We start from the raw sequence: 18083 nt of genomic DNA on the forward strand, positions 1-18083 counted from the left end.
ACCATTATTATTATGGTTTGCACAATGGCAGCACCCATTCTAAACATAGGGGCAATATGGAGCTTGCTTAGAGACAAATCAAATACATGATAGCTTCTTCCAGACAAGCGCTCCCCTCTTCTCTACTGTCCAGGTGCCCCAATCCACTTGCTCTGCCAGAGCTTCCCAAATATAACCTCCTTCCACCCTGCCCACCCCATAGCACTAGTAGATTCAGTATGAAAGCCTATGGACAAAAACAGCCAGCTGACAGTGCTAATATTAATGACAGTGTTTAAAGGCAGGGGCTTCCCTTGAGGAAAGAGCTCACATGGCCTCACCCCTGTCCTACACTCATTGCTCTAACCTCACCCCCCACCCAACACACACACACTTCCTCTTTATGTGGCCTCCCTAATCCCTTCCTTATGCAGCATACAATTGTCTATTAGTAGCACAGAGCCCCAGAACTGGAAGTTGGGCTCACTCAAAGAAAAAGCCCTTTCCCTCTCCTGCACCTGCTCCTTTTTTTCTTGCTTAGGGTTTTGCATAAAAAGCATGAATGCAGCAGCTGATCTGGGGAGAAGCACCTTGGTTGTACTGGAGTGGTACATATTCTTTTTTATAGAGCTAGTTGCACTTTATCAAAAGGAAAATAATAAAAATAACCCCCCACAGAAGCCAGTGCCTAAACCAAGCATCGAACTGACAAGAATGTTTTTACTATGGCCTCTTGCCTAGATTTATTATTGCTGTCTCCATGCTTTCCCCCCCGCCACTGGAAAACAGAGTGAAGTGTTCCAAGCTACATTCAAAATAAAAATGTTAAAATAACCTAATTCCAGCTAACTGGTACATTTAATGGAAAACTCCAATTGCTCAATAGTTAATGTTGGGGCACAGACTCTGTGGTCTAGATGCCTCCCTCTCCCCAATTTATGCAAAATTTAAACTTTGTTTTAAAATGGTTTCTAGCCCTGTAGGTGTGAAGGAAGTCTTCCACATGTGAACATGTGCTGTGTTGTCTTTCTGGAGCTGTGGCTAGAGAGATTTAGATGGTTGCAGTGCTCTGAACTTCCCCATTCATCACTGGTTGTAAATGATGAAGCCTGACTATGAACATTTTAAAATGTGAATATTTATTTATTATTATTACTGGGTTTTGCTATTAATATGCTTATTCAGAGGTTTAATAGCACAGAAGTTAAATATGGAAGACATTGTCATGATAGATAAGATTTCAGTCTCTCTGGGGTCATGTCAGGTGAAATACCAACACTTGCAGACTAGTACAGTGGGAGCAAGTATGTGAGTTTGACAGAGGCATCTGTTATTGAGAATGTGCCTTTAAACACAATGCAAAGAAATTGTATGGAAGTCACACACTATCGCTCTCTAGCATAGTTGCTGTCTTTGTGTACAGATCACCATGGTCCCCTAGTATTCTCACTATTTCATATTCTACAGAGATAATTGAGGTAATTTTCATTGAATTCATATTCCATTAATGCTTATACCTTGCGAGGTGGAAAAATCTTCTGGAGCGGGTAGGAAGGCATGAAATGAAGGGTATTTCATGGTGCTGGAATAATTTAAGTTGCAGCAGAACATATGGCGTTCACACAGCCCACCGTCAGTGTAATATCTCAGCACTGTATAAAATTAAAGCGCACAGTAGCGCCTGTGACAGGGTGGCATCCGGCATCCAATTTGCATCAAGTGAGAGGCAGAAGCATGACTAGGGTAGCATCTGACCAACTGAAACAAAGCCCTTCTCTCTACTCTGGGTCCCTGTTTGCCTCAAGACTTCCGTTATTCTGCTAAGAGCTTAGAAGGAGGATTTATTCTTCAAATGTTGCATCTTGGAGCAAAGTTAAGTAATTGGAGGCTGTCTCAGCATTAGGGCAGGATAGATAGCGTTCATGCCAGGTCTGTGCTTGTGCCCTGTCAGAACAGCATCAAACAGGAGAAACAAGCAATTAAAGCTTAATTAGCTGGGCTGGAGGAAAACACTAACTGCCTCTCCTTAGGGCAATCACCCTTTGCTAATGCTGACTGAAGAAGCTCTCCTATGCTGGATTCAGCAAAAGAACCCTCAGTGATGATCTTATGCAGGTGATCTTTTATACGTTATGAAATTGTACCCAGGGCGAAGGCACAATTAAGTCAGTTTTCAACCTTAATTCTGCATTGCCTGGGTTTTTGGTGCTTGATTTAACATTGCCTTAACATTTTTTCATGACTAACTTCACATATGCACCTGCAGAATGCAGAGTTCAGCTTGCCAAATGCAGTGTAGACAGTACTTTAGCATCTGTAAAATTGTGTTTCCCTGGTTCACTCTCAAACAGCCTTAGTCATTGCCACCATTTTTACTGAGAAAGGCAATGTTGACCAGGGCACCAATTTATCCCTTACTCTTTTTGAAGTTTTTATCACCTCATCAACAGGTAAGTCACTTTAAGAGTGTGGTACTCCCTAGTACGGTGCTGCTGTGTTCGCTTCTGGGATGAGTTCACGTGCTACGGTTCCCTAACTTTTGGACAAGAGTGAAACCTGCCCTTAAACAAACCAGAGTGACACACTGATAAAAGCTCACTGCAGAGGCCTGAGTCTTCCAAGGACCAATGCAAGTCAGGAGTGGAAACTATGAACTGTTGCCAGATAACGGAAATGTGTAGAACTGAACCAAAATAGCTCCTACACTAATTCACTCCTAGCCGATGGTTGTCCTTCCAGGTGGAGCCGTCTGAACTCTGTGGAAGAGGTACAAAATGTTGCAATGTATAATCCCACAGGGATTTTCACTGAATCAAATTTTGTAGATGTACAAAAAAACCACCAAATCCCCCAAACAAACATTTAACAGGATAGTGTATTTTAAATCATTTGTTAATATTCTTAAAGCATGTGTACATTAAATCTTGTATTAAAAAATTAAAGAAAATCTCATTTCTTTAAAATGAATTTTAAATGCAGAAATATTCACAAAGGCTAACAGAAAAATACAGCTCTGCTTTTTCTACACCTATAAGAATTAAAGCATTGCAGTTATTTAGAACTGGCAAATAAAAGCAATCCTCTGAGTTCTAGAGATTTTCACAAAAGGACCACATTTTATTATATACATAGCTCTGATGTGCAAGTATGCAATCAATATGTACACTTACATTCCTAACTGTTTCCATCATTCTAGAGTATTCACAGTAGAATTAAGCTTAAGGTTAGAAATGTGAAAAGGCCATAACAGTGATAGAAAAGAAGACAAATCAAGGTATGCTGTGGGATTTTTTAGGACATTTAAACCTACTTGCTAATTAAGCTAGAATTTCATTTTGGAGCAGACTAAAAATATAGTTTTGAAATAAGCTGCAACTTAAGTATGCTTGTTGTTATGGTTTCATAGAAGTTGCTATTACCAAAAGCATTATCAATCAGTCTTCTGTCTTAAACAATAGCACAACCAGAAAGATCCTGTTGCAGAAAAGCTGCTGCAACCTTTCCCTAACTGACTATATATTTGTTCCTGTTTTGCATATTAATATGCAGTTCAATACCTGTGTTGTACATTTATAAAGAGAACCAATTTTCTTCACTCCAAACACTTTATGTGGCTACATCTGCTGCACGCAGTTCAAAAGAAGTGTAAAAGAGAATATATGCAGCTGAGGACTTCACACAGGATGCTGAGATATCAGATACTTCATGATCATCAAACTTATACCAGCGCTGTTTTGTAGCATTTCTGCAGTACGCTGTGTAGTGCCCTCCATCCAACCCTCCATAATGATTCTGTGGTGGGGAGAAAATGTGAAGAGAGATTAAAACGATACTTCTTTTTGGCAAGAGCCTTCCTTAGAGCCTGATTCATGATTTAACCAATCTGTGCTTTGCTACCACTTCTGCCTTTAGCTAGAATAATAAACTTGAATGCCATATTTTGACCAACATGAAATCCCACTGCAGTAAATATCAGACTCACTCTCCTTTTTTTCTAATTTGTATCCAGGCAGGAGGCCTAGAAACCCACGTGACTCAAAGTGACCTTTTAATACTGGACATATAGATAAACGGTTTTTAAACAAGATGGATGTACAGCTAAGTTTTAAAGTTGGCTGTGGTTACTTACCGATACTGAAAATAGATTGTATCTCTTCAAATTACTCTTTGGACCAATAACATAGTGTGACAGGTCAAGACTTTCCAAAGGGAAATCTACAGATGTCTGTAGCTTTTGCTTCCACCTTCCATCATACGAGAATCTAGAGAGAGCACAAATCAGCACTAGCCAGAGCAATGGTTCAAGAGATGTTCTGAGTTGAGTCCATGTTTGTAATTATTTCTTACTCACTAATTTTAACTGGGATCTGAGCTAAATAAGAACGAACAGTAAATTTCACAGCTAAGCAGTGTGTCAGGGCTACCTTACAATTTAAGGCTGCACTACTGCAAAAACTTACATGTGTGTGTAACTTTACATACTGAACTCAATGGGGCAACTCATATGAGTGTTTCCAGGATGGGGGCCTATGAAAATAGGAAGCAGATGACAACTAGATGGAAATTCTTGCTATCCATGGGCTCAGACTGTTTGTATAACATTCTGTATTTTTAAAAAAATGTCTATTTCTTTACTACTCCTAAAGCCTCCATTAAGGCGAAGTTAACTGTATTTATAGATACATCTTCACAACTTACCGTTTCAAGTGCACCAGAAGAACTGGTGGCAATTTCCAAATCTCTAATTTTTTCAAAGAATCCCTTCGTGTTTTGCAATGGCTACAGTAAAATCTGTTGTTATCTGTAAGTTTCTCCTCTTTGGAGAATAATCTAAGACATTCCTAGGACAAAACATAGAAAACACACTTAAAAGCCTGGTGTTTATAAAAATAAAGATGTAGCTCAAACATTTGTCTGCTATTGTACAGGAGCTACATGTGCACCGTGTTTCATAAGAATAATTAGGAGACTTTAGTTCATGAATCTATTCACAAAAATAACTTTTACTCCATAGATAGTAGTTATGTTTCTAAATGAAGTTACTGCTTTCGTTAAAAAAAAAAAAAAAAAAAAGCAAGTATCCTACTATGACCTGCAATAAAGAGTTTAGTTACTACAAAAAAGTTGTTTAAACTACAGTAGCACAAAAGGCACCTACATCTGTCAGTGTAGTCATATACGTAAAAATGATTAACTGATTTTTTTTTTAATTTTTTTAATTTGGGGAGGATTAAAAAACAAAGACAACCATATTTAGCATGGTTCATCCTAGAGCAAGTTACACTGGCCATATTGACATACCCCCAACCAAAAAGGCTAAAGCAAAAGTAGGACCATACAAAACACCTGAAGAGTAATTATTTTATTGCAGTAAAAGCACATATTCTCTCTCTATTACTAACTTACCTGTAGTGTACATTTACTAGTGGGTGCAAGTGGCAATGACAAATACATGAAAGCCTCAAATGTTCGGGACTTTTTGTAACACGTAAGACATTGCACTGTGGATTTGAACTGGCCTTGAAAAAGTGCCACAACAATAGATTCATTGAGCTGCTTGTGTTTGTGCCAGGCTAGATCTGCTGCTTTGAAGTCATCAATATGATCATTATTTTCTTCCTTATACCTCTTCCTATTGTCAGCCTGTATATTATAAAATTAAAATATCTTATCAGCATATAGCATCATTTTATATGTAAGTATAAAGATGTGAAGTTGTATGATAAGGTTTTATACACTATGCAAAAATTTTTAAACATGTCAACAAGCTACATAATTGTTATCTAATCATATTTCCGTGCGGTCCTCTTTAGTACTTCCTACAGATGCACAGGATAAACACTATTGTTAGGATTTCACACCTCATTTTACTGCCATCTATAAAACATCCCATAAGCAATGGCAGCACATGCTTCACTATTAGCACAAGTTGATTTAGATAGTTAACAACCTGTATTTCAGGAGTTTACTGAAGGCTTCTTGCACAAATCATTTGCCGTACAGATAATATATTTGAAACACTCCGGTTTATATACTTTAAAAAGATTCACACCATCCCCATTTGTGAATATCAACTGTGATGGAATCCAGTTGGGAGCAACAAGTCACCTTTTCCCCCCAAAGCCACTATTTATTGCATGAAAATGTCTTGCCTTTCTGGCAAGTTATGCCTCCAATATCTGTGTGGGGTGTGGTGTGGGAGACATACAGATTTAAATACAACAACAAAATTCTGAAAACAGATATATTAATTTAAAATAATAAAATGAGGTAAAGTAGTTTAACTGATGATCATGATATGGAGAATGTATAAACATCACTAGACACACAAAGGAACAAGTATTATGCTGCAATTTACTTACTTCCTAATGGGCCATAAAATGGGTGGTAAAAATAAGGAAAAAAGACAGACTGAAGACAACCCTTTAAAACGAAGAAACATCTGAATACATATTACTGTATTGCTGGCTTTATTATAGGTTTAACTCAGGAAAAAAGCAAGTGTAAGGATAAAAAAAAAGATAATGGTCCATAATTATCTTAAACAATATCCTTTTTAAGTGTGAGAAAAGACAAAATTTTTCAAAGGACTTTGCTTTAATCAAATAAGGCCTGTGGAGAGATCACCATTTTGAAATCATGGAAACACTCTTCTTAAAATTAAAAATGGGCTCATGCTACACATAGATAACAATGTGCAAATTGCACATCTAAATGGCCATTTGTGTGTCTAATTACCCATTTAACCTCTCAATTGCGGTATCTTTAGGCTCAATTCTTGGCTTCTCCTCCAGCTACTTTGCCCTGAAGCAGCCAAAAAGCTACCCCTAACAGAACAGCTCAGGATTCCCCCCGATACAAGGAAGTTCTTAGTAGCGCAAAGCTAGCATAGCTGACTCTACACCACCTGTCCCATATGCTCTATACAGGAGGTGTGGCGGGACACAGCTTGGGCAGCCCAAGATCAGGGGATGGGAAAGGTGGCTTTGAGGAAAAAACAAACAAACCACACGTACACATACACCCACCCCTGAGTCAAGTGTAAATTCAGCACAGCAGAGAATTTGAGCCCTGTGTGCACAAAGTAGGTATGCAACTGCATACATAGACATTTTTCAATCAGGTCCTTACATTGTACCACTTATTTCCATCTTCATAACAGCACAAAACTTCTGCCACTAAACTCAAGTAAACATTTTATATTTCTGTTCTACAATCTGACTGAGATGTGTGATTTATCAGCAGGAGATTACTTACTTTATTTAGGTCTTCATGCAGTCCATCCATTAAAAACAAGAGCAATTCTTGGGAGTCTTGCTGACTGTATCCTGCAAATTGGTCATTGATCTTCCCAATTGTAATTTTAAAATCTTTTGGACTGACATATCGGTATTGTCCTGTCCACAATGCTTTCATTATGATGCCAAACTCTTCTGCCACTTCGCCTTTATGCCCCAAGAGGTTTAACCTACACAGTTAAATAGAAATACTGAGTATTATATTAAGCCATTAAAACAAGACAAAGTATTAATTTCTCTTTTTTTAATCCATGATTGTGTGAAGATGAAGTAAGTTTTCCCAAGATTAGACAATCACTTATGTCTTGATCCTGCAAACCCTCATGCATATGTTTAACTTTACACACACACAGACAAATGGAACGAGGAGTACTTGTGGCACCTTAGAGACTAACAAAGGTATTTGGGCATCCGATGAAGTGAGGTGTAGCTCATGAAAGCTTATGCTCAAATAAATTTGTTAGTCTCTAAGGTGCCACAAGTCCTCCTTTTCTTTTTATGTGATACAGTTTAAGTACACCAGGTTGAAGCAGTTAAAACTTCTATTTACTTTGATATTTTGCTGTTTAATTCCACAGCCAGAGAGCTCATTGGAGGTAGATGCAGTGATTTTCCACTTCTCTGATTTGTACCAACTGTTAGCAAGACTTTCTCTTTTTAATCTCTGCAATATGCCCAGGCACCGAGATGGTGGGTGCAATATAAAGAGTTTCCCTGGCAAAGCATGCTATCCCATATCCAAACGTTCAAAATACCCTCACAAATGTATACTCTAACATCTGTTACTTTTAATATGACTGAGGTTTTAAAAACATAATGGCCCCATTTTACATGTTTTGAACGAAAAATAGTAACAGTGGTAAATATACATTCTGAATTCGGCCATGGATTAATTAAAATAATCCAAGATAGAATAAGAATATTTATTACCTGTTAATGTCATCTTGATACAAATTTCTATTGAAATAATCAGCCAGAAGTGGTGCATTGCACAGACACTGCAATATGGAGTTCATATAGCAAGTGTTCCCTAAATTACGAAGCCCTGTGAGAGCTGGTCCCAATCCCCCAAACACAGGGTTGAGATTACGAATCTGTGGTGCAGAGAGCCTTGAGATTTCAGCTTTAGTGTAACATAAAGGTCTGTAAGGAAGAAACTGTTGTTAGCAAACTGGAGTTTTCTATTCTTATTACTACACTTGCCTTATGGCCTATCATAACGTTCTGTTCTGCATGTGGGCACCATATCCTTCCCTCATATCGTAAGTCAGAACAAGTTGGGAGCTCTGAGAAGGCAGTGAGTTTTAGCCCTTGGAGTTAAACAGTGTGCCTCATGTCATTTAACAGACTTCTCCAACCAAGTAGTGTTGACTAGCCCTGAAGAGATAGCTGTCCTTGGCTGGAGACGAAGAGCCGTATGCTCAAAGCACATAGAATATCAACAGACCCACCCTCATCACTAGGAAATACAGTATCCTCCCTGAGGAAGCCATAAAATGCCATCATTTAAGGTATTCAAGACTAGACAAGGGAATCATGGGAGATTCTATAGCAAAATATAAATACTGGCCTGCAGTGATGCACAGGAATAGACTAGATCAACGTTTCCAAACTGTGGGGTCAAGGAATTAAACTTAATATAATTTAGAAATGGAAAATCTTTTCATTCCACAATAAACAGCAGCCTAAGGCCCAATAGCACGCAGACAAACAAATGGCTGCCATTTAAAAGTCAGCATTTACTAACACTCTAAAATCTCTATTTTAGAGATTGTTAGTATTGTTAGTAAACAAGGAGAAATCACTGTTCAATGGAGATTACTGTATACTGTGTTCTGCTTTGAGCTTTGCAGCTATGTAGTTTAAGTCTATCAGAAACATTCCATGTAAACCAATGAGAAAGAGTTAATACAATTCAGGTGGGCAAACTTGAGACCCTATAATATTGTACCAGCTGTGATGTTTTGACTTAACTTATCAGACATACTTATTTTCACGACTGATTGTAGGAGTTACAGGAATTTTTTTCTTCTCTTCCTCCTGAATGGCTTGGGTTATATCTGGCGAAGAGTAGGATCGCTTCAATTTGGAGTGTTCTCTGTCTCGTTCAGTAGTCACCTGTGGCTTGCCTTTATGAGTTGGTGGAGTGGATGGAGGGGTGGATGAAGGAGCCATTTCCGGGGGATACATCTGAACAGTATTTGTTGGTGAATGGTAATAACGAAAGGTCCCAGTGATTGGATCCAGAAACTTGGGTGACAAAAATTAAAGTTTAAAAACTGAGTAAAATCTCTCAATAGACTAGTTGTTTAATACAATTAAACTACTAAAAACACTGGCCAGAAAAATTCTAATATGAAGAGATTGCAGATTACAGTAATGTGACTCGATCTCAATATCTAGTGAATAGCATAATTCTTCCCAAAGTATGTATTAAATATTGCTGACAAAGCTCCAGTCATTTCATTAACAATAATCTTAAAGTTTAGAAAATAAGAACAATCATTGAGAAATTTAAAGAGGGGAAAAAAAGTCAACCCAAATCTATTTTATAATGAATGTGCAAATAAAAGCCATTACCACATTCCAGATAGGTGACTTAACTGTCTAGATTTTTGGAAATTATAATTACCTTTGCCCAGCCTGCAGGCAATCCTGGTACTATCCTCCCCATTTCCTCACTTCGTGCTCTCATCAATGGCTCTCGCTGGGACTAAATATAATACAATTGAAATACAAAGGCACATGAAGTTATTGTTATGCAGAGCAGCATGTCTAGTTTGTCTTTAGTATTCTGTAAATTCTCCATCTAGCTAAAAGGTTACATACAGAACAATTCAATAAGAACCACTAGTGTTCTAAGTAGAAATTTGGATTTTTTTTTGTCTAGGGCAGAAAACTGATAGTATGTTTCTATTATTCAGCATCAATTGATCTAAATGAACGACATTCATTGTCACACACCAAAATAATTCAAACCCATCTAATTGCACATATAAAACAATTTGATTCTCCAATTCCTTTATTATCAAAATCACTTTAGGGATGTGTGTGTTTGTGTGTTCTCAGGAAATATTTATGAATGACTCTCTCCCTCCCCACAAAATCAAACAAAAACTCCACCACAAAAAGGAAAAAAAGGAAAACAGTGGGATGACTAAATAAATAAATATAAAAAGACAGGAAACTCTTGTTAATCCCAGAGGAGATATAAAGTACTTTCACTTGAAAGTCTTAAATGTGTTTTCCTTTTTACAGGACAAAATGAAAAATGCATGTAGAGTAACACAAACAGCTGCAGAACACTGCAGAGATTCCTCCTAAAGAGAAGATCTTAAAAATAAATGAGGTGGAATTTAACATGATATAAAATTTACAATGATATGACATCTGCTCTGGGTTTCTTTCAGCTACATACGATATGCTGTATTTACTTTAAGTCTTTCAGTATCTTGTTCAGTATCCTCTCTTTGAGCTCCACTTTCTGGTTGTCCTTTAACCCCAGTATGCTGTAAAAAATTTTGAAAAGAGACTTTCAATTTTCATATGGAATTATTGAGTGTCAGTGAGTGAGTGGCACTTTGTGAAAGCAAATTATACTATAGTAAAAGATTGTTGGGTAAACCTCAGTTTGTTTCAGTGACTACAACAGGTACATACTGTGGCACTCTGTACCTCAGATCAGCACCCTGGAACCCCCATATTCACTCCTGTCATATAATTATGATATATTCCGTACAAAGTATGAAATAGAGAATCATAGACGTGTAGGACTGGAAAGAACCTCAATAAGTCATCTAGTCCAGTCCCCTGTACTCAAGGCAGGACTATGTAATAACTAGACCATTCCTGACAAGTGTTTGTCTAACCTGCTCTTAAAAAACCTCCAATGATAGAGATTCCACAACCTCCCCAGGCAATCTGTTCCATTGCCAAACTACCCTGACAATTAAGAAGTTTTTCCTAATGTCCAACCTAAAATCGCCCTTGCTGCAATATAAGCCCATTGCTTCTTGTCCCATCTAAGACAAAATCATGGTGCAAGTCTAATTATGGAGCTGCTAGCACACCTTCACGATACTGATAAAGACAAAAGGATAAACAAAAAGGGATTTGATGGACTAATTGCGTACATTTAATATGGTATAGAAAGTTTACAAGTAGGGTTTTTTATATTTCTCTATAAAGTAGAAATGTTTACTTCTAACATCCCACAGTTATTAGAGTTGCACAAAATGTATGTCAAAATTAAAAGACACTTGATTCGTTCATCTGAGTTTCTGGAGCTTCTGCAAGATTAAAGACTTCCTTTGCGTTAATATCACTGATGTTAGGCATGAATTCCACTCCCCTGAGCTGAAGGTTAGAGAAAATTTCAACATCTTTTTATGGTGCATTTTCAAGCTGTAAATATGGCTATTAACCTGCGGTGAACTATTTCTTCAGATCTTCCGATTAGCCGATTCTATTTTACGACCACAGGAGGATAATAGCGTGACGGGCTGGGTCACAGAAATCCCCTGGGGACTGCCACCTGGTGTGCTGAGACTACCTCGGAGCCCATTTCCCCAGCCAACTTGGGACTCCAGACCAAGCCCCAGGCTGCCAGGGAAATCGGGCTCCGAGGTAGTCTCAGCACATCAGGTGGCAGTCCCCAGGGGGTCTCTGTGACCCAACCCGTCACAGGTAAACGTGACTGATCTTGTTCACTTTGTTCAGGCTTTAGTGGGATAAAGGAAGGAGATATGATGCCAGAAGATATGAGAGTGGGGAGCAGACCTGCTCTCAAACAAAACAGTGGATGGGGGTAATAGACTACTTGTCCTTCCCACACTCGTTAACTATACTATGATGTTTATCCTCTCCTGCAAGACTTCTGTCTAACCTGGGGCATTTGGGTACCAATTATGGCTCTGTGATTCTGTCCTTCCCCAGCACAAGTTACAACAGAGGACTGGTATAACAGAGTAGATTGCCACCATGCCTCTGAAATGCCCCCTGTGCTGGGGATGAAAGGATAGACAGAACACGAGTCAGTTCTATTGGCTCTATATCAGCAGGGATTTCAGTGGGAATGAGGATCTGCCTCTTTGGGGTTTGTTTTGAGTTTTTCCTCTAGTTTTAAATCAAAATGTCAGGCCCCAAACAAAACCCAAACAAAATTTACTTGTAGTTAAATACCTCGGCACTGGTATTTTCCCAGTGCAAGCAATCTGATACACACTGACAAAACTGTGCCAAGCGATTACTCTATTTTCATTTTGTGGCTGTTGAACTGCTCCTTTACTAACCTTGCTTGAGACTGACACCCCTGTCACAGATGTATCTCCTAACGCACGCCTCTGCATTTCTGGTGTTTGAATCCCCTTTTCTCTTTCGTCCGCAGATACTTTATCAAGCTCAGGGTTTTTTGCAGCAGTGTTTTCGTGTTCAGTTTTATTTTGTCTTTTTGCTTCTAATACTTCTTTGCGTGCTCTCTCTTGTTCTTCCTTTTCCTTTTGTTCCCTAATTGCCTGATCTTCCTGCAGTCTCCTCTCTCTCTCTTCTTTTGCTTGCTGTAGCTTTTCTCGGTTCTCCTTTTCTTCCTGTTCCTGCTTCTCCAATTTGAGCTTCTCTCTTTGTTTCTCTTGTTGTCTTTCCCGCAATTCTTTTTCCCGTTTGCTCTTCTCCAACAGGGAAGCCGTTTCTGCGTGTATACGGCTTTTCTCTTCTTCTGTCAGCATGGCCTTTGCATCAAACGGTGGCTTTGTGGAACGGTCTGGAATCATTCTTCCATTCTGAATAGGATGTTTGTCAAGAGTTGTACCTTCAGATTTTGGACTATTAACATCATCAAGAAATTTTGCTGAAGGCTTTTTAGTACGATCAATCTGGAATAATAAAAATGAAGTATAAAATGAGAATAAAATGTTAACTAGAAACATTTGTTATAGTCCCTAATATCATATAGCACTAGGATCCTCTAGCAACACTGCTTTCTTTAACTAAACTGCCTTTGGACTTGTATAAGTAAAGCCTACCACATTGTTTTAGCCATCTTGCTTTTCAAAACTTCCATTTATGGAACCTATGAGTGAAAGTTCTGTGCAGACTTCAGTTTACTTACTCCTAGCCTTTATTAATATTCCTTGAGGGCTGAAGCAGACATTTTCAAGGGGAAACAAAAAAACACCTCAGATTTGTACTCCTCACTTTTAACATCTTGGCTGCTACGCTATAGATTTATAATAATTAAACTTTCAGTAGAAAGCCCTGAATAGAAATGAAAATAATAATGTTTCTTCAATGTTAAAAAAAATTGTTTAAGAAAAGATATGTGAAAGGGCAATACTGAAAGACAACTTAAAAAAAGTCTACTTCTGCCAGATAAAACAAACATGACGGAAGCAAGCAGACTGTTGTGTCATCCATTTTGTTTGGTCATTCATTTGATTTTTAAATGGTTTTGTATAATTCTTCTTGACCTGCATATTCCACCAGAAACCAGAAGGCAATGTTGTTTAGTAGTTGGGGAACAGGACTAGAGCGGAGAACTCAGTGTTAAGAATCTTGAGTGGTCTCAGGCAAATCACACACCATGCTTGTTTCAGTTTACTCATTAATAAAACCAGGATATTAGGTGAGTATTAACAGTTTGTACAGGACTTTGAAGGTAGTAGAGTTAAAACTGATTATTATTAGAACTCAACTCTAGTTCTCAAATGGTCACAAGGTGAGCTGGACCTTTAAGGGGGTTAAGCCCAAGCTCTGACTTGGGCATATTCTTCCCTTTCTTCTGACAGAGCATGTGACTGAGTGGGGGAGCAGGTCTGTGAGAGCTACCTGTGGCTCAGACCAGTGAGAGACTAAGGGAAGAGCAGAGTGTCCTAGGAGTCTTTTCATGGCAGCCTAGGGAAGACCCTAGGCAATGTATAGAAAGAAGTCTAGGGATAAGAAAAAGTGAGAGCCATTTCTTGGTTTAGGGTTCCTGGGTTGAAGTCTAAATTAGAGGGAAGACCCAGTTTCCCCTTATGCATCAACTACATTGCCAAGAGGAGGAAGCTATTGCTCCTGTGATGAAGGGGGAACAGGACTGCTGTAAGCTCCTGCCAAACAAGGAGAAAGGTCTGTGACCCGAGGAAAGCGAAGAACCTTGTGGAGTCCCTGCAGTGAGAAGAGCAAATCAGTGCTTTTTATTTTTGATTCTCCATATGGGGAACATTCTTGCTTCGGTTAGAAGACCAAGGCACACAGACCACTAAAACACCTTAATAGCCTGGAAAGACAGGCTCAAGAGGCATGACGAGTGGGAAACTGAGATTTGAGATAACTAAGAGGTAAGCCATACCCTGATGTGAACCAAAATGCTAAAGTTCACCACATGCTGTGTGATCAGAGTAATTGGGAATTTAATTGTATTAAGTCAGCAATGCTCAATCAAATGCAGAAAGCTGCAAGGAAACAGTAAAACTAGACTTTTCCCATTTGCAGGTCTCCTTTTAATAAAATATAATTAACATGGACAATACAGAGCTACACAGAAGTTTTCTTTTGAATGAAAGTTTAAACAAGAAAGAATGTATCTTACCTGTGGGACATTTATCACAGCATATACTGGGTGCACTACAGGTGAACTGTCAGTTTGAGGGATAGCAGCAAGTGGTGCACTTGGATTTGTTGTGTTATGTGATCCTGTCCTCCCCTCTTGATTATTTTCCATTTCATCATTCTCAGTCACTTCTACTGGAGTGGGCTTTATATGGACAACAGGTTGTGGAGGAGGAGCTGGCTCTTCCAGAGAGGGATAAGTAAAATCCACTGAAAACCACAGAAATATAGTGCTTTTTAAAAAAAACCAAATTATGTATGTAATTAGCATCCTAATCTAATCTATGAAGAGCAGGAGCAGGCTATTAAGTTTAATATATATTTAAATTACTGTATATAATCTTAGATTGCTTATTTATTCTTTTAAATGTATTTAAAATGTCTTCCTTATACTTACAAGAGACAGACACTACTTCACTCTTGCCACGTGGGGGTAGAGTTACTTTGGCATTTGTTGTGTGTTGGGGATAGCAAAGAAGCCAGGTCTCATAACCTCCTTCCAAGACTAAAGGCTCACTCCGTAGTATAGTCTTACTTTCCCACTGGAAAAAGTTAAAGTGAGACAGACATTCTGAAAGTAAGCCTCTAAATTACAACTCAAATTATGCTGAAGAAATGTACATGCCTGCCTGTTACATTTTAGCAGACAGGCTATTGTTCAGATTGACAATCAGTCAGTTAATTAGTTATTATTTAGATTGCAAACCCTTTAGGGAAAGGATTCTCCCTCCTATGTTTGTACAGCACCCAGCACAATGGGGCTCTAATCCCAACTGAAGCTTTTAGGCACCACCATAGTATAAATACTTACTACTATTAGCAGCAACCCTCGAATTCTGAAAGTATGCCATTTATAGTAACCATATGCTTGCTAATGCCTCTCATGGATTAACTTTGTTCTGTGAATAAGTGTATTAGCTTTAACATTTTAAAAAACTGCCATCAACAAACAAAAGCCCAGAATTTCAGACTTGAGACTGCCACCCTGTCCTCAGCTCATTAGTATGACCAGAGAGCTTTGTGGTGTTCACAAATGTGTGTAGCAATATATATAGAAAACAGGCTATGCCAGCACTAATTCTCAGTCCTTCTAACTTTGCAGCTTTAGGTGATAGAAAATGTTGTGTGCGCAAGAGTCCTTTTACAATCTCAATCTATTTCAAGAAAGCAGAGAGGGGAACACTTACAATTGTAGTATGTAAATTCTATCAATTTTATCTTTCACCATTGAACAATTTTAAAATAGAACTGTTCAATTTCTAAACTCTTACTATAGCTGAAACTCAGGCCAATCTAATCCGCGCTCCCCCAGTAAACAGAACCAGAGAAGATGGCCGTGAGTGTTGATGGGGGGCTTCTCACTTTCTCCCAAGTCCTCCAATCTTGGAGGCTTCTGGCTCACAGAGATTTACCTCCATTCTGGCCGCCACGGATTGCCTCATTAGACATTTGGTAGTGGGCCACTTCCCAGAGCTCCAAGGAATGATGTATTATGGCTTAGCAAGAGAGAGGAGAGCGACTGACTGAACATGTCCTTGACATACTAATACAGGGGTGGACAAACTACGGCCCGGGGGCTGGATCCGGCCCGCTAGCCATTTTGATCCGGCCCTCGAGCTCCCACTGGGGAGCAAGGTCTGGGTCTTGCCCCACTTCAGTGCTCTGGCACTCCAACTGGGGCCTAGGGTCGGGAGCCACTCCATGGGGCTCCCGGAAGCAGCGGCATGTCCCCCCTCTGTCTCCTATACATAGAGGCAGCCAGGGGGCTCTGCTCTGCACGCTGCCCCAAGCGCCACCCCCACAGCTCCTATTGGCCAGGACCGCAGCCAATGGGAGCTGGGGGGGGGGTGCCTGTGGACAGGGCAGTGTGTAGAGCTGCCTGGCCGTGCCCCCACATAGGAGCCAGAGGGGGGACATGCTGCTGCTTCTGGGAGCCGCTTGAGGTAAGCACCACCTGGAACCTGCACCCTTGAGCCTCTCCCTGCACCCCAACCCACTGCCCCATCCCTTATCCCCCTCCTGCCCTCTGAACCCCTTGGTCCCAGCCCGGAGCACCCTCCTACACCCCAAACTCCACATCCCCAGCTCCACCCCAGAGCCCACCCCCCCAGCCGGAGCCCTCCCTCCCGCATCCCACTCCCCCACCCCAGCCTGGAGCCCCTCCACACCCTGAACTCCTCATTTCTGGCCCCACCCCAGAGCCCACCCCCCCCAACCAGAGCCCTCACCCACTCCTGCAATCCAACCCCCTAGTTTGTGAGCATTCATGGCCCGCCATACAATTTCTATTCCCAGATGTGGCCCTCGGGCCAAAAAGTTTGCCCACCCATGTACTAATACAAGGACAGCCACTTCCCCAAATGATCTGTAGGTCAGGCAGATAAGGATTTTTAAAGAGATGGTTCACAACATTTATCACTTTTACCCACCCCGTACAGTTAGCTATGCTGTCCTCAACCAGAAAGAGGAAGCAAGTGAAAAATGTAAGAGACACACATTTGTGGTATCAAAACCAGGCACTCTCATTGAAAACCAGAGGAAGAGATGCTAAGGTGTTTACCCAGAATGTTTTATCTGTTTTCCCTTCACTTTAGAATTACAGCTACTTAAAACCCACTTCTCATCAACCAGGATAATGAAGTTAGACAAATATAAAATACCAAACTTGTGTACCTTAAAAAGTGCATCTTTCAGGCTCTGTAGAGTTGTTCCTAGCTGCAAGTCTCTTGCAGAACTAAACCAGTCAAGCAATACAACATAATCAACATGTCCCCTCTTCTTCCACGGATCTTTAGAACTATCTGGGAGTTTAGCTTCAATCCAATTAGCAGTGACTCTGGAATACAGGAAAATGTGTTTGAGTACAAACACCACATTTTGTCCAAGAATGCCTAAAAACATTATTTAGACTGTGTATAGATGATAAAGGTATGGTTATATGCAATACATATATCAAAGAAACAGGGAACCTAGAACTGTTCATAGTGTTCTAGGTGCACTGTTCATAGTGCACCTAGAAGCTTAAAATGGACAAATGTTCACAACTCATTCATTCACTCACGCCAGTTACTTTCGGAAACTGAAAGCACAAGCTTACTGCGCTTAATAGTGTTCTAGGTGCACTGTTCATAGTGCACCTGGAAGCTTAAATTGGACAAATGTTCACAACTCATTCATTCACTCACGCCAGTTACTTTCTGAAACTGAAAGCACAAGCTT

The 18083-nt window shown here is 39.8% G+C and overlaps 1 protein-coding gene across 16 annotated transcripts in view; it reads right to left on the bottom strand.

Annotated features, from left to right (window-relative positions):
- Positions 1 to 1101: 1101 nt before the first annotated feature.
- The window catches only part of USP8 (ubiquitin specific peptidase 8), a 45257-nt gene continuing 28275 nt past the window's right edge, over positions 1102 to 18083 (bottom strand). For 8 of the 16 annotated variants that reach the window (XM_043523973.1, XM_043523971.1, XM_037910964.2 and 5 more), the window contains 13 exons: positions 17538 to 17700; positions 15262 to 15406; positions 14845 to 15074; positions 12569 to 13147; positions 10712 to 10786; positions 9910 to 9990; positions 9265 to 9527; positions 8208 to 8420; positions 7237 to 7447; positions 5386 to 5622; positions 4678 to 4820; positions 4109 to 4241; positions 2837 to 3771 (listed from right to left, as the gene is read on the bottom strand). In XM_043523973.1, the coding sequence (XP_043379908.1) occupies positions 3586 to 3771; positions 4109 to 4241; positions 4678 to 4820; positions 5386 to 5622; positions 7237 to 7447; positions 8208 to 8420; positions 9265 to 9527; positions 9910 to 9990; positions 10712 to 10786; positions 12569 to 13147; positions 14845 to 15074; positions 15262 to 15406; positions 17538 to 17700 (2659 nt within the window). In that variant the 3' untranslated portion in view covers positions 2837 to 3585. Of the gene's footprint in view, positions 2736 to 2836; positions 3772 to 4108; positions 4242 to 4677; positions 4821 to 5385; positions 5623 to 7236; positions 7448 to 8207; positions 8421 to 9264; positions 9528 to 9909; positions 9991 to 10711; positions 10787 to 12568; positions 13148 to 14844; positions 15075 to 15261; positions 15407 to 17537; positions 17701 to 18083 lie in introns of those variants that run through there. The other 8 variants (XM_043523979.1, XM_043523976.1, XM_007066819.4 and 5 more) reach the window with 3 other exon arrangements.

Source organism: Chelonia mydas, chromosome 10 (genome assembly GCF_015237465.2).
Source record: "Chelonia mydas isolate rCheMyd1 chromosome 10, rCheMyd1.pri.v2, whole genome shotgun sequence".
Classification (NCBI taxonomy): Eukaryota; Metazoa; Chordata; order Testudines; family Cheloniidae; genus Chelonia; species Chelonia mydas.